This window comes from Crinia signifera, chromosome 19, assembly GCF_055691185.1.
Source record: "Crinia signifera chromosome 19, ASM5569118v1, whole genome shotgun sequence".
Classification (NCBI taxonomy): Eukaryota; Metazoa; Chordata; class Amphibia; order Anura; family Myobatrachidae; genus Crinia; species Crinia signifera.
Genome location: NC_139226.1, coordinates 45,074,605 through 45,100,047, shown reverse-complemented (window position 1 = coordinate 45,100,047; position 25,443 = coordinate 45,074,605). Strand labels below are relative to the sequence as shown.

Here is a 25,443-nt window from a genome sequence, read left to right as displayed (position 1 = left end):
ATAAAATGCCTCCCGTAATTGGATTATGTAATGAAACCAATAATGTCTTTGTGTTTTTAGGTCTCCTCTAAGTCATCTGACATGGGAAAAAGCCAAAGGCAAAAGAAACCTAAAGATGCCAAACCAAAGGTGAAGAAGCTGAAGTATCACCAGTACATTCCCCCAGACCAGAAGACGGACAGGTCTCCGGTTGCGATGGACGCAGCCTATTCTCGTTTGCTGCAACAGCAACAAATTTTCCTTCAACTACAAATCCTCAACCAGCAGCAGAACCAAACCTTCTGCGTCCAAGCGGTTCACCCATTGACTACAAGGTATTTAGTAAAGACATAATTATTTTCTAGGAATGCAATATGTACTGTAAGCATTTCATTTTCATGGGCCTGGTGACAAAAATGAATAGACCCTTGTTTACATTTTTTTTGGTACTGTTTCAGTATATCAGCGGATCAGGTGATTAGTTTCACAGGGGCATCACCAGCTGGTACACCTACCATAAATCTCTCATCTCCAACTGGTACAGCGGCCATGGCAACAGCACCAAATTCAGCCACGAACTCTCCTATGAAACCTGAAATGTTGCCAGCAAACTTGGATGATCTAACAGTGAGTGGGACAGTGTTGATACTGTATTTGTTATTTTTTTTTTAACACTAAGGTTGTATCAAATTTAAGAGAGAGATAAAGTGGAGTACTAACTGATTAGCTTCTTACACTGTCTGTAACATGAGCGTTAGGAGCTGATTTGTTTGGTAAAGATGAAGCGCCTGTCAGCCAGCCTGAACTATTGCCAGAATTCTTGAGCTGGCACAGGCTGGCGGACATGAGCTCCATATGATGGGGACGCGCGAGCGTCTCACACGCACGCGCGTCCCCGTCAGCACGGTGGTGAGGAGCGTATTCCCCACCTGTCTCTGCTTAATTGCAAGTGGGGTTTCGGGCAGCGACGGTAGAGGCCAAGGGAGCAGTGGGGAGCCGGTGGAGGGTGATGGCGTCAGAACGAGGCTTGCGAGCATCTCGTGAATGCGCGCCCCCTTCTGCCAGCTGGTGGCGGCTGGCGAATGGCAATAGATTCACCAGGAACAGCTCCAATGTGAGCTGATCCTGCTGTACTTTATCTCTCTCCAAGCTTTGATACATCTACCCCTCAATCTTACACTGTATTCTGCTGACTTGATTAAGATTAAAGCCCGATACACACTAGACGACAAGGTGCACCGTCGATATAGTTAATTATACTAGCAGTGCCACTAGTTAAATGATATTGTACACATTGAACGATATCGGTAAATGATATTGTTCAGTGACGTCATTGGGACCCGGTGAACATGTGCGTCGTTGACTATATAGCCAAAGTTGACCTGCATGTTCAGCAGATGGGAGGGGGCGGGTTGTTAATGATGCGTGAGAGCATGTATTATTAATGGTATTGAGTGTACATGCTGGATGAGCGATATCTTTTACATTCTTGGCTGGTGTGTTTGGGGCTTACGTGCTGCATTCAGATAGCAAGTTGAGAGACATGTTCGAAAACTTGAAGAAGTTACAGGTCCAAGCTGATAGACATGGGCAAAAACTTGAAGAAGTTACAGGTCTACAGAGGTCAGCTGAGGACACTGGAGTCGTGTCACTGTATATTTGAGTTTGTACATTCATGGGGACCTAGTATTGCATCTAAAATTAGCAACTGATTTGAAGATCGTTTTATGACTGTTCTTGCTTTGAGAACTATTTTTGTTTTATTACAAACTACACCAAGCGATAACCAACGTTAGGATTTCTTGAGAATTTGGAACTATCTGTTATAAATGATCAAATATAATCTGAGTTATTGAAAGGAAGCTCATTCTTAAAATTGTAAATATTATCTGATCAGTTGATATCGATTTGTTGTTATTTGTTGTTATTTGCATCCCAACATGACCCATTCCAGGAGGGGCAAAATCTTCTCTGCCTGGACTTCCTTCTTAATTTATGATTACAATCACCTGTGTTGAAATTACTTATTATAAATGTAATAGTTCAACACATGTGAATCATATATTAACCCTTTGAGTGAAAATATCTCTGTGGGAGATGTGCAAAATATCTGCTAAAAATGCCAGCGTCGCTCACATTTGTTATATAAATTCAAATAAAAAAAGTTGTGTAAAATCGATTATATTTTCTATACAAGGTAAACATTACAGGTCATTATGATGAATAAAAATGTTTGCTTGGAAATAGGGATGCCAATCCCGGGGCATTTTTTTAATCCCGGAATTCGGGATTGAAAAATGCCCAATCCTCTTTATTTTGTAGCAGGTAAACAGCACAGGCAAGGGAGGTTACAGCATTGCAGCATACAGATGTCACAGCATAGTACAAACTCCTCCGCATGTTCCAGTGGTCCGTAATATAGCCTACACCCCAGACCTATCACCTGGGCAGCTAAGTCACCATCAGGAACATTTACCCTCTTCCCTAGAAACACTTACATCAGGAAAGCACAGATGCTGCTAATCAACCCAACCCTGATCATGTCAGGTTTCCAGCTGCTGCTCTAAAGCCTGGAACGGATCCTCCACATTACCGTCATGTGACGGTATGCTGTCCCTGCCACACTCCTCCTCCTTAGCTTCAACCACCCTGGTATGTACTAGATAATTTAAGCTAGAATGTGGTTGCTATGGACAACTACTCCACTTGATCTTTAAAAGATTTGATCGTTTCTCTCCCTTTAACACTCATTTACACTACAGCAATGAAAGTTAGTCCAAAATCAATCTAAATAACCTCTATTCGCTTGGTCCATTATTAAAAAAATAAGCACACACCCTGACGGGAGCCATACAGATAAATTTATATATATTGATCATCTAGGTCATATCCAATATTATTAAACATATATTTGTATATTCATGTCCATCCTAATCACAGACATTTTTCTGTTTTGCAAGGTTTCAGAACTTCGTCAACATTTACGGAAAAGAGGGCTTCCTGTATCAGGCACAAAGCCAGCCTTACTGGAACGCCTTAGGCCGTACCAAATTGCCCGTGCCAAGACCATTCCAGCCCCCATTCAAAGTGCAGGCTTGATAACTCCAGTCATTGAACTGCCTTCCTTTCTAAACCAATCGGCATGTGACCCTACTCCTGCCACACTTTGCACATTTCAAACATCTACGTCTCCAACTTCTTCTGAGGGTCTTCACAAGTCCTCAGAGACATACTGTAGCGTTGCAGAAAGTCCGGCTGCACAGATAGGAATGCAAGACAAAGACATACCCATGCAAGGTATTGATGATGACCAGGTGCTTCTTGAAAAGCAAAAAGTGATTGAAAATCTCACTTGGAAATTACTGCAAGAACAAAAACAGGCAGAAGATCTCCGAGTAGAACTAGAGATGCACAAACGCTTAAAGAACCGACGGAAAAATGACAAGTTAAATGCCAGGATATCCATCAAAACAGAGATAGATGAATCTATGACGTCCTCTTGCGCAAAAGTTAAAGCCGAAGAATTTTTATATAGTCTCAGCAATGAGAGACTTGAACTAGCACCACCTGTGCAGGAGCAGCACAGGAACCCAGACATTAATGAAAGTTACATGGTAAGTTGTACTGTATATTGCAGGTACTGTGACGTGTAACAGAAACACGTCACATAAAGTAACTACATAGATTCTATTAAAACAATTCCTATATCCATGGTATCTAGATGATATAGGTACAAAAGGTCAACAAATACAACAGGTTGCTATGACAATGGTCGACACACAAATTGTGCGACAATTTGGGGGATTTTTCACGTTTGCCCAACATTTGCTTGATTTACTATACATGGGGACATCTGGTGGTAATTGTAACCTATGGCAAGTGAAGCAATCCAGCAAGGGTATACGTTTGTAGAGTAGGTGTCATATAACATGGAATATACAGCATTGTTCCTAAAAAACAAAACTAAAAAACTTGTCATCCATTTTTTGTGGCAACCATTGTCATAGCAACCTTTTTACTTTGTCAATCTTCTGTACCTTTCAATCATTACCATTGTCAACTTTTTATCTGTCAACCTAATGTATGTCAGTCGTATGTTGACTGTCCACCTAAATATTGTAGATCTATTATACCACACCCCAATTAATAGAACATAAGACCTTAATAAGATGTTTACTTCCCAGGTTTTTCATCCTCCTCCGTGTGATGTGATAGGACAGGACTTTGAGCTTCCCATGCAGATCACTGCAAGTCCTGAAAGTCCTGTACAGAAGTCTCGCTCCTTTGAAGAAGAGCTTCAGGAGGCCATACAGAAAGCACAGGTAAAACAATCACAATGCAATCACCAGGTGCAATTTGTAGCAAAAAAATGGAAACACCAATACAAAGGCACATAGTAGGGTATTGCACAATCACTAGGCTCCAGAGGAGCGGCTAGAGAGCAGTTCAAAATTCATGGGAGGCGCAGCAACTGCCACCAACTGCTATTCCAAACTGACTCACTGGCAGTTGGTGTTTATCCCCTAGTTGAATTTTGGTCTGTGCTGCAGCCTCACCTCTAGAGCCACCACTGACCACCACATGTGACCTCTTTGTAGAACCATTCTTCCACAAGAAAACCCCTCACTAATGTTTGGCTAATATTGGAGAAAATTTCGAAGTATTCTATAAATGCTCATTTGGGTTCAGACCTAGTAACTGAGATGTCTATGCATGCCACAAGAAGACACATTTGTTGGTAGGAAATAAATGCTGCAACCTACAGTAGAGTCAAAATTACCATTCATTAACATTAAGTAGTAACTAGCTACAGTGTATCCTTACTGTAAGCTAATGACTATACCAAAACCATGGTAGAACATGCATGCCACATAAGGAAATCTCCAGAACCATTCATTGTTGCAAGCCAAGACTCAACGTTGTAGATTTGTTTAAATTGGCACATGACCACTCGTCCAGTTGTCAAGACCATGGTGAAAGATGATTTCTAAGACAAATGACCTTCCTGGAGTGTTATTTACTTGATTAAAGCCACGTTTGTGTGAAAAAGCTTTCACTTCAGTATGCTTGGTATCTCATTTACCCAGGAGTTTCCATTTTTTTGTCCACTGTACAGTAACTAACATCTAGATAACAGCTCTTCAGTATATACAGTACTGAACATCATGTAAATGATCTGCTTCTCCACAGATGGCCCTTTGCCAGTCAATAGAAGACATTTTAGAAGAAGAACCGCTAATATGCACAGGTTGGTTTTTAATGATTGTTCATTGAAGCAGTATTAGGGGGCAGCAATGTGAATATAGGATATAAAAGTTTCCCTTTTTTTGTTTTTGGCTACACATATACCACTTATTTGTGGCTAATTCAGTTAGCCACACAGTAGTAACCTGGTGCATTCTGTTTCTGCAAACTTTGCCAGCAATGATAGTAAGGATTACATTGTTTGAAAATGAAGTTCATCCTCTAAATATAATATGGAAACATAAATCATCATGTTACTACTGGGGCAATGTACAGTAGATAGGATTGTTTTGTCTTTCATAGAACCCTGCACATCAGTTAGGAGGCCTAAAGGACCCTATGATATTTCAAAGTTAATTGACCACAGTTGAAGATGAAGTTGACCACAAATGAAGATGAAGTGTCTGCACTTTTTTCTTCTTCCTACTCTACTACCTTTCCTCTTGATCCTCTATCCTTACAAATAAGTAAAGTTCTGTCTCCTGTGTTGATCGCAACCTTAACTTAAATTTATAATCTCTCTCTCTACTGGTACCTTTCCTCCACTGTTCAAGCATGCAGTGATTACTCCAATTCTGAAAAAAATAATTTCTCAGCTTCCATGCCTCTTCAAGCTACTTGAGAGACTTGCCTACACTCGCCTCACAAATTTTCTTAACTCGCACATTTTATTGGACCCACTTCAGTCGGGCTTTTATACCAACACTCCACAGAGACAACACTGACTTGATTTGGTCACTGCTAAGTCTAAAGGCCAGTTCCTTCTAATTCTTCTAGCGGGGAGGTGGGGGAACGTGGCGGGGACCCGGGGGGAGCCCCATTGTAAGGGGACGCATGCACGTCTCGAGCGCGCGTGTCTCATTCCGGCGGCTGGTGCGCGGTGAATCCACCGCCAGCCATTGCAAAGTTGAGCGGCGCTACAACTGTATCTAATCACTCTTTCAGTGTTCTTTCTCTGATTCCACCTTCTCTTCTCTACCTCTATCAGTTGGAGTACCTCAGTCTTTGGTCCTTTGCTTTTCTTAATCTACAGTATACAGTACCTCCTCTCGTGGCACACGAATCAGCTCTTTTGGATTTCAGTATAATCTGTATGCAGATGACACTGAAATCTACCTACAGTATATTCCACAGACCTGTCACCATCTGTAATGGGCCGGGTCACTGAATGCCTTTATGGCATTTCATCTTGCATGTTATCTTGCCACTTCAAACGGAATATTTCAAAATCAGTATTAATTATATTTCCTCCAACCAATAGTAGTTACCAACCTGATATCTCTATCACTGTTGAGAACACAACAATCAATCCTACTCCACAAGATTTCTGCCCAAGTGTCATCACCTAAAAAACATATACAAATTACACCCATACCTTACACAAGACACTGCTAACACTCTAATCATTGCTCTCATACTCTCCGAATGCAGCTGCAAGGCTGATCTTTCTCGCTAGACGTTCATCATCTGCAAAACTGCTCTGCCAATCCCTCCATTGGCCACCTGTATTCTAACGTATACAATATTAAATACTTTTACTAACACAATGTAAAATACTACCACATAAGGCCATAAACACAACTACACCAATGTACATCTCTTCTATTATCTCAAAATATCTTCCAATTCGTCCTCTTCACTCTTCACAAGATCTGCACCTCTCATCCACACACATTACCTGCTCCCATTCATGATTGCAGGACTTTCTACAGGCTGCACCTACTCTGTGAAATGCCGTCCCATGCACATTAGTCTACAAACCTTCAAGTGTTCCCTGAAAACTCATCTTTTCAGGCAAGCTTATCAGATTTCAGGACTGCCCACATAACAAACCACAAACCTTTCCTATCTAATTACTTTCCCATTGTACAGTACAAACATGCTCACTTATTTTTTATCTCACCTTTCCATCCTTCTGACCCCAGGCTTACATTGCTGAATGATTACTTGCCATATTATTCAGCCCACCAAGAGCCTTTGCAATCTGGGGGCCATTATAAATAAGACATCGCCTATACTTGTGTATTAATGTCTGTTTTCCTATAGACTGTAAGCCTGCAAGCACGGCCCTTTTATCATTTTGACTGTGTAACTACCCAGTTGGTTTTATCTCAATTTCCTAATGTAATGCGCAACGGAACTTGATGTGCTGTATTAGAAACTGTTAATAAATAAATACATGCTGTTGCCATATCAGTCAATATCTAGCCTTCAGCTCTTAAGGCCCTCATACATTAGACTTCCCCTGAGCAGCTCCCCGGGAGATCCCACAAGATTTGGCACTTGATGAGCGACTTGGGCCGATTTCACCAGATTTCTCAGCCCGATCCGCCAGAATTGGGTGAAATCGGGCTCAAATCGCGTAGCGTATTGGCACCTTTAAGCCAAACACCAACATTATTTTCATTGTTTCTGAACACTGTCCTCATGGGACCTTAAAAGTGGATATTTTTAAGGTATCCTCAGAAATAATTAATACCACCATTAAATCTATTCTGTCCATTATCACAGCTAGATGATCTGGAAAACATGCACTGTTTAGGCCGGGTATTATATTTTTCAGAGTGTACTTAGCAGGTTAATAAAAGATTTAGCTGTTGGGTGCTTATGAAGGTAATATATATATAAATGCCTGGTAAAAATAATAAGAATTATAATAATAATAATAATAATAATAATATGATTTCATCGCATATCGACTATTATCAATAGTCTAAAAAACATAGATTTATTTTAAATACTAAATCAGCAGTTTTAAGAGAATAAAAAAGCTATCCCAGTATTGTATGAAAACTTTATTGATTATTATAATATTCCTAAATATAATAATGATGATGATGATAGGCACAACACAAATGTATCTGCTTCTATCTTTTTATTTAAAGTGTAAAATGTCAATTCTGATCTGTGTGTTACCATATGCCAGTTTTCTTCAATCTAATCTACTGTATTATTTGCATTTTTTTTTCCAGATGAGTTAATGCATGTTGATAATAATATGGCAGAAAAAATGAAGCCCGACATTGATCATCAAAATGTGTCGTCTGCAACCCAAAATGGAAATTTTCCAAAACAGATGAATTGTTGCTTGGATACCCAGCCACCACAAATAATGTCCAATTCTGGAATCCTGGAATTTCCTGTGTCTTTGAATTACGACTTCCTGTCTGGTCAGGACAACCTTTCAGTTGTCTTCTCTTCAGATCCGATTGATATGCCAGCTTCTCCGGATCCCCAGGACAGCAGTATGTCTCTGTCCTCATCTTCCTCACCCTCATCTCGAGCTGCATTTGATCCAGCAGACTGGCTAGAAGCTCTAACATCTGGATCTACCTCCAACTTTGGCCCTAGCAGTCCAGTTGGCTCAAGTATATTCTCCACTGACATTTTTGACTCTCCAGACTTAAGTATTAACAGAATGATTGATTTAATGGTGGAACAATGGTAATCTGACAACCAAAAAGGACACAAAACAGACACAAACTAGATGCCCCCTCTATGTAACAAGTAAGAGAAAGATAATCTTTCTTATACAAATAGCGATTGCTAGTCACAATAAAAGGGGTGGAATGTGTGGTCAATGCCCGGGTCATGTGATAGGTAGGAATGTTATGGATGGAACTGGTCACAACCGCTTCCTGCAGGCACTGTCATGACTGCACTAATACTCAGTAGAGGCGACTGTCTATCAAGAGGACTCACTGCTGCTTTTGGTCTATCAAATAAATGTCATGTTTGTTCTATACATTTTGGATCAAAGAGGAAATATATAGCCCAGTGTAAATTACCCGGGCCCAGGTTGGATGGAGGGGCACCGTGGGGCCCCCATACCTGGCAGAAGCAGCTGCAACAGCTCTTCTTATAATCAGCACATGCTGCTGTGTGCTGAGCTGCATTGTGTCCAGGGAGATGCTTAAAGTGCTAATTTTTCTGTATTTAATTCTAAGGGTGCATGGCCACGCCTCCTGCAATTAGGCCACGCCCCCTGACATATACCTGGTCCCAGCCAAGCTCTCTACTGCCCTGATCAAGAACAACAATTGTTAAAAATAAATATTTATATAACATCTGAATTTGAACCTATATTTAAGAATCATCAACTGGCACAATAACTGTCAAATTCAAAATGTATCTTCCAGGAATGTTCTACAGTACTTTCTAAATGGATTAAAATGAAGTTGCTAAATTAAACATTCTCATATTGGCATTTCCATGACTATTGGTCTATCTTATATTGGTGCAATTTCAATGAGATGCAGGATATAGATTTGATGCAATTTCAATGAGATGCGGGATATAGATTTGATGTAACTGCAGATACTGTATCAGATTTATTTTTGGCATTATATGGTAATGGGTTCTGATCAGAAGAGTGGTAAGACAACAACAGAGACATGGTTTGTGGCCAATTTCTGGGAAAAAGTCCAGTTTTTGTGAACTAACCGCACCAGCACAAAAAGATCAATCTTTTATACATGTAGGTGTAATAAATTATTTAGTATCTTTGAGGCTCAGATTATAAAAATGTTGTATAAAAACAAGTGCAGTGAGACCACAAATGGAAAGTATATGTGTTATTTTTGATATATTGGGAAAAGAAGACTTGTGAAATTAGCCCCACTACAGTTGTGGTGGTAAAGTACTAAGTGGCATGGCTCTTTAAAGGAGAGAGAAAATTTGTGTTATATGAGACTTTTGTAGCCAAAAATTGCAGAAGTAACTTCATGGACCATCAAATAATGTGAAAATAGTAGATGAGCTAAGTAGAGGTGGATTAATGGCCTCAATTCCCTCAATTTCGATACAATATCGACCAATTGTATGTAAATTGGGCATGTTTTGGCTGTTTTAGTTCCGATTCTGATCCGATGCGCGTCCCCACTGGTCGTTTGGTCGTTTTTGCAGATCCAACCAGCTGCAGTCAGGATTTGAAAACGATGCCTTCAGCTGGGTACAGTTGCTCCAACAGATGGTGCGATCATCGTATGATTGTCTCACGATCTGCTCAGGCTCTTGATCATTCTGGTGTGTCCCCTACAGTAGACTTCACAGAGCACTATACAAGATACCAGTTTGAGTCCCTCAAACAATCGATAGCACTATATTTTGCTGCTGATTGCAGGCAGCATCGATAGAGAACCTTGGCATGTTCACAGTCTACTGATAAATGCTCATTGCATATAAACTGAATCAGGCTCTAGGTCTTTTGGAAGTAGGCCTACTTTACCTGTGTCACACTTACAGTAACCTGACTGCACACATACAGAGGATGAAACCATTTTGTGTGTTCAGATATTTTTTCTCCTATCAAAGAACATCAAATGGTCATTAAGAGTGTGGGCAGGTCCATGTGATGTCATGACATCATATGTTAGTTGTGTAATGCTCCTCTGGGAAAGGTTTGGATGGGGCCCATTGGAACCTGCTTGGCCCTAGGCTGGCGCCTAGGTAGCCGTGTAGAAAATCCGCCTCTAGACTCTTTGAAAAGCTCAATCTGCATTTGCGGAAACAGACACTAAATTTTTTAATTCCACAGAAAAAGACTTTGATTCGCGGATCCACATGTTTTCCGGCTGATTCTGAAAATCCAAATAAAATTGAATAACTGGAATGCGAATTCCATCTATTCTTTGTGGAAATGACCGCTATTTTGACAAAATAGCGGCATTGAATACCCCCATATTTACTGGTCCTTCCTTATACAATTGTTTTGTAGATTGGTGTATACAAAAAACATGTAATGCATAATACTGATGATAATAATAATAATATCACAAAAAAACTTCATATGAAGCTGTATTTGTGTGTAATGCTGGAAACAAATGAAGGAACTTAAAGAAAACATTTGCATTGTGTTTTAATGACCGACTAATGTTTTTGAGAGGGCACTCACCACCAATACCAGGTAAAAGGCTCTTTATTGTATTAGGATAACATACTTTGTGTCAACGTTTCAACCCCGGAGGACTGTTTCAGGACAAGCACAGGCTATTCAGTAGATCAGCAAGTTGCTTCGGTGTTTTCCTGCCTGCTGCTACCTCATGAGATAAGCTATCCTTTTACTCATTGTACATCCAGTACTTTTACTATGAAAAACTTGCCAAGAACCTCATATATTATATATTATAAATTAAAATGCTAATGGTGTGTGCTGCACCTGCTATCCTGTTTCCGTATTGTAGTTCTGTGCTCTGTGCGGGGAGGGCTAGCGTGCGGCCCAGGGAAGGGGAGTGGTGTTAGGGTAAAGGCTGCTGGAGGGGAGGGATAGGGTAAGGTGTGGGAGGGGAGAGATAGGGTTAGGTGTGGGAGGGGAGGTTTAGGGTTAGGCTGTGGGTGGGGAGGCCATGGTTTGGCTGTAAGAGGGGAGGCCAGGGTGAGGCTACTGGAGGGGAGGCCAGGGTTAGGCTATTGGAGGGTAGGGTTAAGCTGTAGGAGGTAGACGTATGGCGTTTAGGCAGCAGCTGCAGCAGGGGAGGGTTAGCAGTAGAGCCTCCTCTCCCTGTACCCCCAGCTGCACACCTTGCCTCCTGTACTCCCCAGTGCATCTTGTACTCTTTCGTCCCTGCTACCCTGTGCTGTCACAGGGGAAGCCTCCCTGTACAGCCAGATGCCTCTTAATCACCACCCCCTTCCTCCCCACCGCGGTCACAGTGCAGGGATGCATCCCAACAGCATAGCCACCCCAGTCAGTGCTCACCTCGAGCGTTGCTTGTGGCCTGTGTTCGGTGGAGCAAGTTGTCTAAGGCATGCTTTCCTTTCCTGCGACGTTTGCAAGTAACAGAGATGGGTCCCTGCGGCTGGTGGTGAAGTGCTGTTGGCGCCGGTCTCATCTTAAGCTGGGTACACATCATGTAGTGTGTACCCAGCTTATTAAGAGTGCTTGAAATGTACTTAGCTGTATAAGAATAATTAATGTGCCTGTGTAGCAATAATGTTTGTTGTAGAATAAAAATGACACATTTTAGCGCCACTTCTGTTACAAGAAAGGATATCAATGTACCTACTGTAGGCAACTGTGCTAAGGAGACTAGCTTTAGAGAGGAGCCAGGGTGCAGTGCTGCGAACTAACCCCTCCCGTAATGTATAGACAGAAATGCGGTGTGTTCCGGGGTCCTGACTGCGCTACCTACAGTACCTCACTGCTTGATAATACAGTACACTCTAAATATAACTTTGTGCATTTGTATATAGTGGCTATATAATCATTCATGGGTCAAATGATATAAAGGTGGGGCTGGGTGCTCTGGGCACCATTGACACCTGTGCCCAGTTCCATGGCAGAACCAATGCATGTAACAGTGAGTACAGCTGTACATTCACTTCCACATACATCAGAGCCGATTAAGCTAACTGACTGGCCATTGCCTATATTATTTTACTACTGATGTGCACAGTACTCTGCTCAGTCTCAAGACACACATTCCCAACACCATGTAGTGCATTTGACCAGCCAATCTCCTTCTTTCATTCTTGGCTCTAGGGATTGTGGGCCTCATTCTGACCCATTTGGTCATGTCCGAATTTTGATGCTGGTCGATGCTTGCACTACTGCGCAGGCACATTGGCCACATATTTCTATTTGCAAGCCATTCACTGCCTCTGCAATCACATTCGTAAGGCAGAATTTCGTGGGGGAGGTAGTTACCTTCTCGCTGAGCTCCGAACACTCGAAGCCCAATGGGCAGGACTGAATTGGGCCCTTTGTCCCGGATCTGCAGCTCTCTGGTCAGTTTACCCCATTAGACTGCCTGCTCTTAACTGCTGCTGGAGTTCAAGGGGCCCCCCCAAAGTGATAACATCACTGACCAAATGAATCATTTGGGGGGGGTCATAATTCCTTTCTCTATGGAATTCTTGGTGATTATCTAGAGATCCTCCTGGAGAGACAGAGGTGACAGTGTTCTCCTGGGGTTAAAAGTAGGGGGAACGGGGTGGAACTCAGTTCCACCACCTCTAATGGTGAGGAGGAACTACACAAAACAAATGATAGAATAATGACTGTGCCCAAGATACTGCAGCCCGACTCCTAGACCCTGGAGAAACTTATACACAAAAATGGGTGATCCTCACTGTGTGAAACCGTACACTATATTCAGTATTCAGTATCTTCCGTCCAGATGTCCCAAATAAGACACTGTTGACTGACCTGTAGTCTAGACTAGATGGCAGAGGATAATGAGTTCCCCACCTCTCCAAGACCACTTTAAGCCCTGCTGTACGGAGTACTGTAACACCCAGTAACAAATTGTTATTTAAACCAGATCTTACTCAGGAACCAATGGTGGTACGTGGCAAAGGGGTGTATTCAATGCTTTTTGCGAGCTGTGACAGAGAGCTGTGACAGGGCTGCTCCACTCCAGCACGTGTACAAACAAACCCTGCATGGAAATAATAGTTCCCCACACCAAGGGGAACTGGCTGGGACAACACACAGGAAATCATTGAGGTAATAATGAGCCAACACACTCTCTCCCGTCCGGGCCGCCACACACCAATGCAAAACGCTGCTAAGGCATTCAAAATATGCACATGAAATCAAGCAGCCCATGGGCAGGCATTTATCCATATAAAAGCCAATGGGTAAACGAAAGCTTGTGAACATGAATGAGTCCGGGTGTAGCGGAAGGAATCTGAAAGTGGATTCCACATCTATCCTTGCTAATAAGGATCCTTCGCCAGACCCCTGCTTGGTCAAACGATTGGTAAAGCACGACACAACTCCATAGGAATAGCGTCGTCCACGGAAGATCCGAGAGGGTAAGACAGACGTTGAATCAGACAGAATTTGCCAGCCTCCTTTTTGGGGACACCCCCACCGGGGAAAGTACTAGACCCTCGATGGGAGGGGTAGAAAAGGGGCCAGACATTCTACCCAGACTAACTTCCTTAGACACCGTCTCCAAAACTACCTGAGGCATTTCAATGGCAGACTTGAGGTTCCTAGGTACCACGGCAGACACCTCCCCGTGGACGGGGAGGTGAAAGCCAAACCTAAAACCGGAGTCCAGAATGTCCGCATCCTCCCTCCAAGGGTACAGCTATACGGTCGATGCAGACTGGGGATGCAGATTTACTTAGGTACCCGCCTGGGCGGAGGCTTGGGAGCATTACCTCCTGCCCTGGGGGCACTCCTTCGCCAAATGGGGGCCCCAACTGCGCGTACCTGCATGTCGGCACCTACAACAGGCTCCCGCCGCGTACCCAGCTCTGTTGAAGGAGTAGCACCGACCCCTGAAAGGGAGGTGGGGCCCTCCGCGGAGGGTTCGCAATGACAGGGGAAGCCGACCTCTTCAACCCCATCCATATCTCCATGTCTTTACATCCAAAGTCAATGACGGCGGAACCCGACTGTTTGCCTCAGAATTCCTCGTCATATCACCTCAATGAACTATCGCCGTTGGAGAGAAACATTACATGTATCATATGCATGTAGCGAACTATGGGCCTTATTCTTATTCACTCTTAGAGGCAAATTCCTTCTTAAATGGACAAAACCATGTGCACTGCAGGGGGGGGGGGGGTGCAGATGTAACATGTGCAGAGAGAATTAGATTTGGGTGAGTTATTTTGTTTCTGTGCAGGGAAAATACTGGCAGCTTTATTTCTACACTGCAATATTTGATCTCACTTTGAAGAAAAAACCCACCCAAATCTACTTCTATCTGCACATGTTATATCTGCCCCACCTGCAGTGCAGGAATTTGCCTCTATGTTCATGTGCTCCTGAGGCCTTGTCTCTAAATAACAGGCAGCAAACATGAACAAACTTGTATGCAACCTGTGATACGTACAATACTCCTCTTTGCCAACCCCACCATGACGCTTTGCCGCCCTATAGTCCTTTTTGGACTGGACTGTCATAGTACATAAATTTACATAATTTCCCTCCCGTATCCTGTCTTTAATACTATGATGCAGAGAACAGCCGTGTTCTCGCAATGCACCACTTTTCCTTTGGGAAACAAAGGAGAGCCGGAGCTACCACTAGTAGACTGGGACCGATGACACAATTGTGAGTGATGACGGAGACGCCGGGGCCGGTGTCTTTCCCCCTCCGCCGAAGTATCCGTAGCGGAACCCGAGGAGGATGAGGAGGCAGCCGCTTGGTGCTTGGGCTTCTTGGCGTGATAGGAGGACTCACCTGATGGACCTTCGTTGGGGGTCTCGCCCACCGCACCAGCCAACACAGCAGCATCTTCGGATATGACCACTGGAACAGGTTCTGGGGAAACAGTCAAATTCAGAGCAGACGGATCAACAACTGAAGGCATAGCAGGGACGACCGACAAACAGTCGGCCGTGGAGACGGCAGCAAAGGTCTGGAGACCCAGCGGCGGCAGGACCTGCGTAACAACCATAGGCGTGCGCACGGGGGGTGCCGGGGGTGCACAGGCACCTCCTAATGCCCGTCGGCACCCCCCACGCGATTGCACGCAAAATGTTTCAAATGCAGCAGTTTCACTTGCCAGTCACGGCCGCTGCCCGCTGCCGTTCTCCAGCCTGGAAGCGCTGGCCGGGACGTGGGCTGTGCAGCTCAGTGAGCTCCGTGAGCTCCATTCACATTAGCACCCGGCCCCGCCTCTAATAACGTCACACACAGACGTGGTGACGTCGTCCTGGCCGCGCTCCCTGCGTCTTCCTGGACGCGCTCCTGCCATCGTTCTGCCCACGCTCCCGCCGTCCTCCTGCTGCCTGAGAGAGCAAGCCCAGCAGCAGCACGCGCCCTGGGCTGGCAGCAGAGGCACTGCAGTGAATGATCCATTGATCCACCACCAGTAGGAGCCAGCCAGCGTGAGTGACCTGGCTGCCTGTAGTGTTCCTCCTAGGAGGAAGCAAGCTAGGTTAGGTTTTTATTCATAAGTGAAAAATTAACAATTAACCCCCTGAGTTGTTGGTTTTGCTGGGGCAGGACAAACCTACTAGGGCAGGTTTGTCCTGCCCCAGCAAAACACACAGATGTTAGGAAGTTTCCGCTCCCCACTCCCCCCCCCCCCCCCCCCGGCAGGCTCTGTGATGTTTTGCCTCCTACGTCACTATGAATGTCGGGGGTGATGGGGGGGGGGGGGGGACCCCTACAGGTAGTGCGCCAGTGGTGCTCTGCTGGAGGCACCACTGGTGCGCACCTAATGTAAAGTGGTATGCATCGGCAAGTGTATAGTCATATGCACACTTGGTGATGCTGGTTGCAAGGGAGCCGATGACAGGTGGAAGTGACGGCTGTGCTGTAGCATGACTGTCATTAATGAGGACTCCCTTGTCCGAGCATGTTTAGACGATGAAGATGGTCGTTAATGATGTACAGCAGTGGTGTCAAACTCATGGCCCTCCAGCTGTTGTGGAACTACACGTCCCAGCATGCCCTGCCACAGATTTTATATAATGCATTGCTAAAACTGTGGGAGGGCATGCTGGGGCGTGTAGTTCCACAACAGCTGGAGGGCCATGAGTTTGATACCACTGATGTACAGTGTACACACTAGGCGATATTGGTCACATTGGTCATATTGATATTGTGACCAATTTGGCCTAGTGTGTATGGGGCTTAAATAATACATTTCTTTCAAGCGGTCCCTGAAAAACACCCAGTGGGCGGTGATAGACACGCCCAGTGGGCGGTGATAGACACGCCCAGTGGGCGGTGATAGAAATGCCCCTCCAATTGTGCACCTACTAATAAAATGGGCTGCGCACGCCTATGGTAACAACTAAACCTAATGGGACCTGAGCAGTAGCCAACTGTGGCGTTGATGACGCCACAAGGGTACCAGGACCCAGATGTTGCTGGGAAAGCTGGATAAGCAAAGGCACCAAAATTGCTACCAACTGATGTACTGCCTGCAGCATGGCTGAGGGTTTCAGCACTGGAGGGCCGGGCATCCCTGCAGCAACTGCTGCCACATTACGGGCCAGCCGCAGCACAGGGATCAAATGCAAGCGCTGGAGTCTCTCTCTGCGCAGCGGAGACATAGTTCGCAGCTTGAGTGCAGGGGGAGGGGCACCCAACACTACCCTACATGTGTAGGCTGACGGAGGCAAACCCGAGCCTGTCACGGCATGTATACAGGCAACACTCTATGCAGCAGGTTCAGTATGCCAGATGGGCACGCCTCGGTCCCTAGCAGATCAGGCCACACACTGGTGACGTCACGCCGCCCACTCTTTGATCCCAGCAGCACCGACTTGTGCTGTAGTGGTGGGGGGCTGTGGGGGGAGGGGAGAGAACTACAAATTCAGTCACTGGCTCCCCACAGCCGTGACGTCCCCCAACTGGAGTCTCTCCATGAGCAGGGGGAGGCGGGCCTGCCACGTCCCACCGCCATGCACCCTGGGAGATGTAGTCCTGGCAGGCTGCTCTCCCACACTCCCTGGGGAACAGTCGGCGATGTAATGAACTTCATCTCCCAGAGTTTTGTCAGCCAGCCAGAAAATCTGTACAATGGGTACAGTTTGTTTTAGCCGGTACAAACTGTTAAAAAACGGTACTGTACCGGCTAAAACGGTACAGTTGGAGGGTATGACAACGACTTGGCTGTGATCAGCCAGGTTAGTACATTTCCGCCATAGAGAGATCGTATATCTGGTAATAATTGTAGTGAAGGGATATCAGCAGTCCATTTTGACAGCATATTGTTCCAAGCATTTGATGAAAAAAGAGACTTGAATAGAACATATAACATACTAGTGGCAAACAATTTGACAATAGAGCTAAAAGTAGTCACAGTGGCCTCTAGGTCAGTCAGATTGGGAAGTGACTGAATGTAGTCTCTGGTTTGTAATAGTCAGTTAGTCTCTGATTTGTTATAGTCAGTATAGTCAGTAAAGAAAAGCAGTTGTCCATCTGGACCATAGTGAGTGTTTTCTTTTTAACATGTAGTAGTGCAGGGATGCTGGAACATTTTGTGGATTGCAGGTAATCTCAGGTCTCCCTGGAGCTAAGCGGGAGACTTCTGTCTGCCACCATGTCCATGTCATACTATACAGTAAAAAAGACAAGATGGCTCCTGCACATGCTCAGTATAGTTCTCGGGGGCCATTTTGGAATGCTGCATGAATCCGCCCTGGAGAACAAGAATACTGAAGTGTGTGCAGGTACGCACTGCTCATTCAATAATCCTGCCAAAATCAGGCTGGTTGGGAGTTCAGTTGTTCAGTGCATTTTTAATTTAACTAATAACTAAAATAAAACAATAAAATATTTAGGAGCAATCAGTGTCTCTTTTATCTTAATTGTAATGATAACTATAATGAGGGGAAATGCCATCAGTTTTATGCAGGGGTCTCCTCACCTGCCATTGCATGGGGTATAATGACTAATGTATTAAGTTTCACAGAACTGGAACTAGTAGCATAGCATAGTGTACATTAAATACATTAAATACATAGCATAGTATACATTAAATATAATTTGAAATTATTATTGAGTCCTATTGACAGCTTTAAGAATGCTTGATTAAGGCAGTTCATTTCAATTAAAATAATGGGTCTGATTCAGAGACATAGGTCCGAATTCGGCCCCTTCCCCAATGTTCGGGGTCTGCGCACACGCAAATATGCTTTTAAAGCAGATGATTAAATAATGTAGACCAAAAAGAAAACAGTATTGGTGCGCCACCTAGTGGACAGAAATCAATTGTCTTTATTGTTCTAACCATTCTTTATGCACAGTACATGATACCACCATATACTCCAAATACTGTATATTATTAGTGAAATTACAGCAGACAGTTCAGCTTAATCCATCTTTTAAAATGACAATTATTCACTTGTACAACCCAAGCAAAAACAAGGATTTATTCAACTTAATAGGTCAAAAGCCAATTTCTCTTTTCCTCCAAGTGTATAAACTTTGGAGGAGATTTCCCCCCTGTGAATTTGCCAGCTGCCATCCACGGAGACGTCTTAATTTGGGTTCAAAATGTGAAAATATTATCATAAGAAATGTAATATTCTTCTCTCTGAAAATGGATATTTTAAATATCAGAAAAGATAATACATAGGTGACCTGCAATCCTGCGTGTAATGGTCTGTACTAACAGTCTGGGGCCCCTGACTGTGCAGCGCTGGATGTATGAGGCCCCGTCAGAACTTATTGCAAAATAAATACTATAATAAAGGGCCTGATTCAGGTTCTGCTTACTATTTTTTTCCCGTTCGCAAATAAAAGTCAGTCTAGATTATTTTTTTTTCTTGAAGGAGATGGCCGAAAAGGGGGCGGGCGCTGGCGTCATGTCATCCACCCCGAGCAGGCATCGACCTGCCTTCATTCCCCCGCTGCCGCCCTCATGCCTTGCCCGTGCGAGTGTGATACTCACCAGTGGCGTAGATAGAAATTTTTCTCCCCCCTGCCAAAAAAATTCAAGGCGCACCCCCCCTCCCGCCCCCCCTTTCCAAACTCATGACATATGCACTGCACTGGGTCCACGCTCATTAGATATGTACAGGGCGGGACCAACTCAGCGCTCACTGCTGCCTGGGTTGCCTATCAGTTCAGCCAACGGCGCCCACCACAGACCCCGCTGGCGCCGCTCCCCCAAGCCACTGCGGGGTCTGCCACATATGTAGCTATGCCACTGATACTCACCTAAGGCATTCACACACAGGGTCTGTACATGCACATATTCGTCCACGCACATGCGCAGACCCGCACAATCAGAAATGGGACTGTTTGGGTCTGAATCAGGCCCAAAGTACCTTAGAGTCCGAGCTACGGAATTATAATGAGATTTGAGGGCCGATTCTGGTTCACACAGAGTGAACTGAATTCGTCCCCTGCCCCAATGGCTGGAGTTTGCGCCTGCGCATTTCTGCACATGTGCAAACGCCGACTGCGAATGGCCGCAGCGATTTACACTGTTGCCGGGCAGTTCGCAGCAGGGAGGGAGGGATGGGGATATTGGGCATTTTTTTACCGATCACGATTTTGGGTATTGAGTCATGCACTGAATTGCAGATTTCTTTGGAGAAAAACGTTTTGGAGTGGCGCCTGCTGTGCAGGTTCTGCTCCTTATATGCAAAAATCAGTCCTGGTCCAGGAATCCTTATTTGAGGAAAGGGGTGTCTGTGCCTGTCCACTGACTTATATTTGCAAAGGCAAGGGAAACCATTCGATGGTCGGTGACCATCGAATGATTTCTCCTGCTGCGGGCACATGTAAGGGTACGTCGGCGGGGCGGGCTCTCTGGGACTCTGGCAGCTTACTGAGTCCACCCGAATCAGGCCCTTAGTGATTGTATAATATGAATATCTGCTGTAAGCAGCATTGGAACGATACAGCAGTACAATGCTCATGTATTATATAGTGAATGTAAAGGCATCAAATGGCCGCAGAACCCGATTTTGGATCTTTAACATGGTTTATAAATAAACATTTCCCGGTGCTGCAATGTTCTGTTTATTTGCTCAGAGTGATCCCCACTTTACCTCCCTTCTTATGACATAATTAAAAGTGTTTTGGCCAGACTTCAGTAATTGTCATTGACTAGGTGTCGGCTGACAACCTGTCAGCAAACACAGAGTCGCCAGGGTGAAAACGATTAAATGTGAAAGCGGAGTTGTAAACAGCTCTCACTAACACATCCACTTCTAGCCTGTCAATCATCTTGGATCACATTTTGACTAGACTAAATCATGACGGCAGATGTATAGAAAAATAATATTAAAGCCAAGTGACGGGCGCTTTAAAAAAAAAATGCAATCGCTAAATTAATCTGTGATCATGGAAGAATAATTCCTGGGTGTTTCTCTCAAGAGGACCATACATCTGGCAAGAATCAGACAATTCTCCATTTTGCTGATTACTTATTTGGGGGGGGGGGTGGGTGCGCGGGCAGGGCAATTACGTGTTAAAGGGAAATGAGTGCCGCCACCTCTCCAGAACTACTTTAAGACCTGCCGCCGACCCTACATGCTATTATGTGGCATATAAAAAGCCACGTGCCCCCTCCAGTCAGAGCACGACCCATCTCCTATTGTGTTTGTGGGGTCAGTGTTATGAATCGGGTAATTGGCAGTCAGGACCATCCGGGTGTGGTATGGGGCTCCGACAGTCAGGATCCCGACTGCCCGTACTCAGACAGCATGGCGAGCGCAAAAAAGTCCCTTGCGGGCTCGCTGCGCTCGCCACGCTGTGGGCACGGTGGCTTGCTACCCGAGCCACCTATTCTATTCTCCCTCTATGGGGGTCGTGGACCCCCATGAGGGAAAATAGCGGGTGGCTGTCGGGCACCCGGCTGTCGCCGTTTTGACACCCGGGATCCCTACGTCGGGTAAATGACTGACGGGATCCCGACTGTCGGGAATGCGTCTGGCACCCGACCATCCTACCTCGTGGCTCTTCATCACTTATGGAAATACAGATGCCCGGTATTCCACATCACTGTTGTATTTGACCTGTAATATGATACATCTATATTCAGGGGTTAAAATGGCCCTAGAGAGGTGGTGGAACTCATTTCCCTTTGCCACCTAAATTCTCCCCCTCCCTTGCCCTCATAAGGCCGAACCAGTACCAGACGTAAGGTTATTGCCACCCCACGCAAACTACTGTACAATGCTTTTCTGCTAGAATTATTGTGCAGGGCCAAGGCTAAGCAGTGGCGTAGCTATGGCTAGGCAGCCCCAGCCATCGCGGGGGGGAGTTGGTGCCACTGGGGCGCAGCAGGGTCACGGCACTCTCAAAGCCGTGCAAGCTCTGCTCAGTGCTCTGCTGGGAGGAAGCTGGGTATATACTATTAAGCCGCCTGTAGATGGCGCTGCAGCGCACACTGAGCTGAGCTCCTCGGCTGTCAGGAAGAAGCTCCTCTCTCTGTCTCCAGGACATGGGGCTGCCTGAAAGACGAAGCTATGAAGAGGTGACATGCTGATTCTACAGGTTTGTGTCCCTTGTTGTGGGTGCCAGCTGCAGGGGCATGCACAGGGGGAGAAAAGTGTGGGCACCATTAATGTATGCTGGCCCAGTGAGCACTATGTCTTGGTACCTGCAGTGGGAAGGGGGAGGACTGGGTATATGGAAACGGGACTATGTAAAAACCGGACCGGACTAGACTCCGGACCGCCGGACAGGACATCAAAATCTGAAGTCCGGAGCTTATAGGGTCCGGTCCGGGGGGTGTCCTGTTCGGGGGGTGTCTTGTCCGGGGGGGTCCCTGTGATAGCTATCATCAGGGACATGGGGAAGGGGAGATTACAGCCTCCCCCTGTGGTCCGGACCGTCCGGTTTTTGCTACATGCCCGGACCATACAGGGAGACTTTATTCTACCCCTCCTCCTCTACCTGGTGACAGGTGTCACAGGCAGAACCCCCAGACAGGACACCCCCGGACAGGACATCCCCCGGACCGGAAGCTACAAGCTCCAAAATGCAGAGTTTGTTGTCTGGTCCGGCGGTCCGGGGGTTTTGTCCTGGTCCGGTTTTTACCCATAGGGTGCCCTCCATTGCTTGTGGGGGTTATTTGCTTTAGTATTGGTGTTTGTAAGTATGCTGTATGTATACTTTTTGTGTATGCTGTGTGTGTGTGTGTGTGTATGTCCTTTGTGTAAGCTATGTGTGTCTATAGCTTGTGTATGTTTATAAATATGCTGTATATGTGCATGTTGTATTGTATCTGTGGTTGTATGCCATGTTTGTGTGCGTGTATGTCCTTTGTGTCTAAGGTATGTGTGCGTGTATGTCCTGTGTGTGTATGGTATGTGCGCGTGTGTGTCTGTATGGTATGTGTTCGTGTCTGTATGGCATGTCCTGTGTGTATGTATGGCATGCGTGTGATTACTGAATGTGTGCATGTATGTCCTGTTTGTATATATGTATGGTATGTGCGTGTATATGATGTGTGTCTGTATGGTATATGTGCGTGTATATAGCAGCCATGGCACTGCTTCCCCAGTGGCAGCTGTCACAGCCACACGTGCTGCAGGGTCATGCTGGGCTGTAACAGCTGATTTCCATATGTGAAGTTGCAGCCTGCACCGGGAGTGGCTGCCGCGCAGGCTACAATAGACGGGGACTGGCTAATGCTGCACCTTACCCCCTCTGCCCGCCCCAGTGCTTGCTTGCTACCTGCCACATGCCCCACCCTCCACCTGCTGCCTGCCTGAAGTTAGGCAAATGCCAGAAATTTTGTTGCATATTTGTTATGTTTTCTACATATATTTTATTTGACAGATGCAGGAAGGACAGGGAGCCGGAGAGGTGAAGGAAGTCAGGGGGATGGAGAGGTAAAGGAGGGACAGAGAGGTGCAGGGGGGCAGAAGGATAGAGAAGTGCAAGGGAGATGGAAATGTGCAGGGGAGGACAAAGAAGTGCAGGGGGGTGGAGAGGTGCACAGGGAACGGAGAGGTACAGATGGGATCAGGGGGCAGAGAGGTGCAGGTGGGATCTTAATCCTGCTCTGACTGCTGGGATTCACTAAAAGTAAAAAAAAAGCTAAAAAGTGTTCAAGCTGCATTGTGAAATATATTAAGGCGCCCAAGGGATTATATTGGTTACCCTTTGTTGTTACCCTTACATAACTTCCTAGAAATAATTCACGCGGACACCTTATCTAAAAATAAGACTCAGACAACCATGGCATAAGTTTAAAATGGTCAAGTTATTTATTTAGGTGGTATGACCCTTGTTAGTCTATCAAAGGGATGGCCAAGACAGCACTTGAGACCAGCACCAGTCAGAGGTGTATGTCAATGGCAGCGACTGCCTCGCTCCAATCTAACAAACACACCCCTTACGTAAGGTACAGCCTGCACCGTGACGGCTCCCCGCCCCCTCTAAGGTAGGGCGCGGACACCTCAAGGAAGTGCCCACCGTCCCCGCTCATTTCGGGACTCGCCCACCGTCCTGGCAAGGGGGGGGTAATACCGCACGGTGACCACCTGACACCTCACCCGACTGCTGGTCGAGAGCGCCTTCTCGCCGATTTTTAAACTAAATTAAATTTAACCGAATTGTTTGGACAGCCCGAAGGCAATGAGCACCAGAGAAAGGAAAGAAAAGAAGGGATGGGAGGGTGGGAATCCGGATTCCAAGAGGAAGTTCCTCCCCCAAGCTGGACCCTATATACCCCACTTAAGCTACCTCCCCTCTAGGTGCTGATTGGCCCCTATGCCCCACATGCTAACCTGCCTAAGAATTACACACTGCTCTGTGCTGCATGTGCATCTGCGTTTAACCCCTAAATCCCCGGGCTCTTAACTGCACTCTGGCCTATGCAGCCCTCGTTTTGCCTAAGGCGCCCAAGGGATTATATTGGTTACCCTTTGTTGTTACCCTTACATAACTTCCTAGAAATAATTCACGCGGACACCTTATCTAAAAATAAGACTCAGACAACCATGGCATAAGTTTAAAATGGTCAAGTTATTTATTTAGGTGGTATGACCCTTGTTAGTCTATCAAAGGGATGGCCAAGACAGCACTTGAGACCAGCACCAGTCAGAGGTGTATGTCAATGGCAGCGACTGCCTCGCTCCAATCTAACAAACACACCCCTTACGTAAGGTACAGCCTGCACCGTGACGGCTCCCCGCCCCCTCTAAGGTAGGGCGCGGACACCTCAAGGAAGTGCCCACCGTCCCCGCTCATTTCGGGACTCGCCCACCGTCCTGGCAAGGGGGGGGGGTAATACCGCACGGTGACCACCTGACACCTCACCCGACTGCTGGTCGAGAGCGCCTTCTCGCCACAGCCAAGGCTCCCCAGACCTAACACAAGGTCGCCCGGGACCAGGCCCGCCACCCCTCAACTAGACCTTAATGCCTTCCTATTGCCGAGTTACACCAGAAAAGATGTCGCCCAGGAAAACTTCCATGCCCGCGTCAGACAGGTGGACCCCGTCTGACCTATAGAGGTGGGCCGACTCCCTAACTATCGTGGGGTGCCGCACTGCCCTACCCCCCATGGCGCTTACCCTCCTGGAAACAGCGTGGTTCACCTTTCGCCTTGCCCTGTCTATGGCAACTGCATTCCTGCAGCCCCGCCACTGAAGCCGGGGGACAATATCAGACCACACTAACTGCACCCCTGGCCAAAGGGCCGCAATGCGCTCAAGGTCAGCCGTTATGCTACACATGAGGGAGAGCCCCGTATTTTTGACCAGGTTGTTGCCCCCTAGATGTATTATCAATGTGTTGGGGGGACCTGAACTGCGGGCCTTGGAAACTAGTAGGCTATAAAGCCCACCCCACTGAAGTCCCCTAACCCCAAACCACTGCACTGAGTCAGCTCGT

The 25,443-nt window shown here is 45.9% G+C and overlaps 1 protein-coding gene across 1 annotated transcript in view; it reads left to right on the top strand.

Moving 5' to 3' along the window:
* The window catches only part of LOC146041531 (myocardin-like), a 38,270-nt gene extending 29,599 nt beyond the window's left edge, over window positions 1-8,671 (top strand). Inside the window, exons 9-14 of the mRNA XM_083161492.1 lie at window positions 61-314; window positions 438-606; window positions 2,940-3,593; window positions 4,164-4,301; window positions 5,170-5,227; window positions 8,196-8,671. Coding sequence (XP_083017618.1) covers window positions 61-314; window positions 438-606; window positions 2,940-3,593; window positions 4,164-4,301; window positions 5,170-5,227; window positions 8,196-8,671 — 1,749 coding nt within the window. The remainder of the gene's footprint in view (window positions 1-60; window positions 315-437; window positions 607-2,939; window positions 3,594-4,163; window positions 4,302-5,169; window positions 5,228-8,195) is intronic.
* The last annotated feature ends 16,772 nt before the right edge of the window (window positions 8,672-25,443 follow it).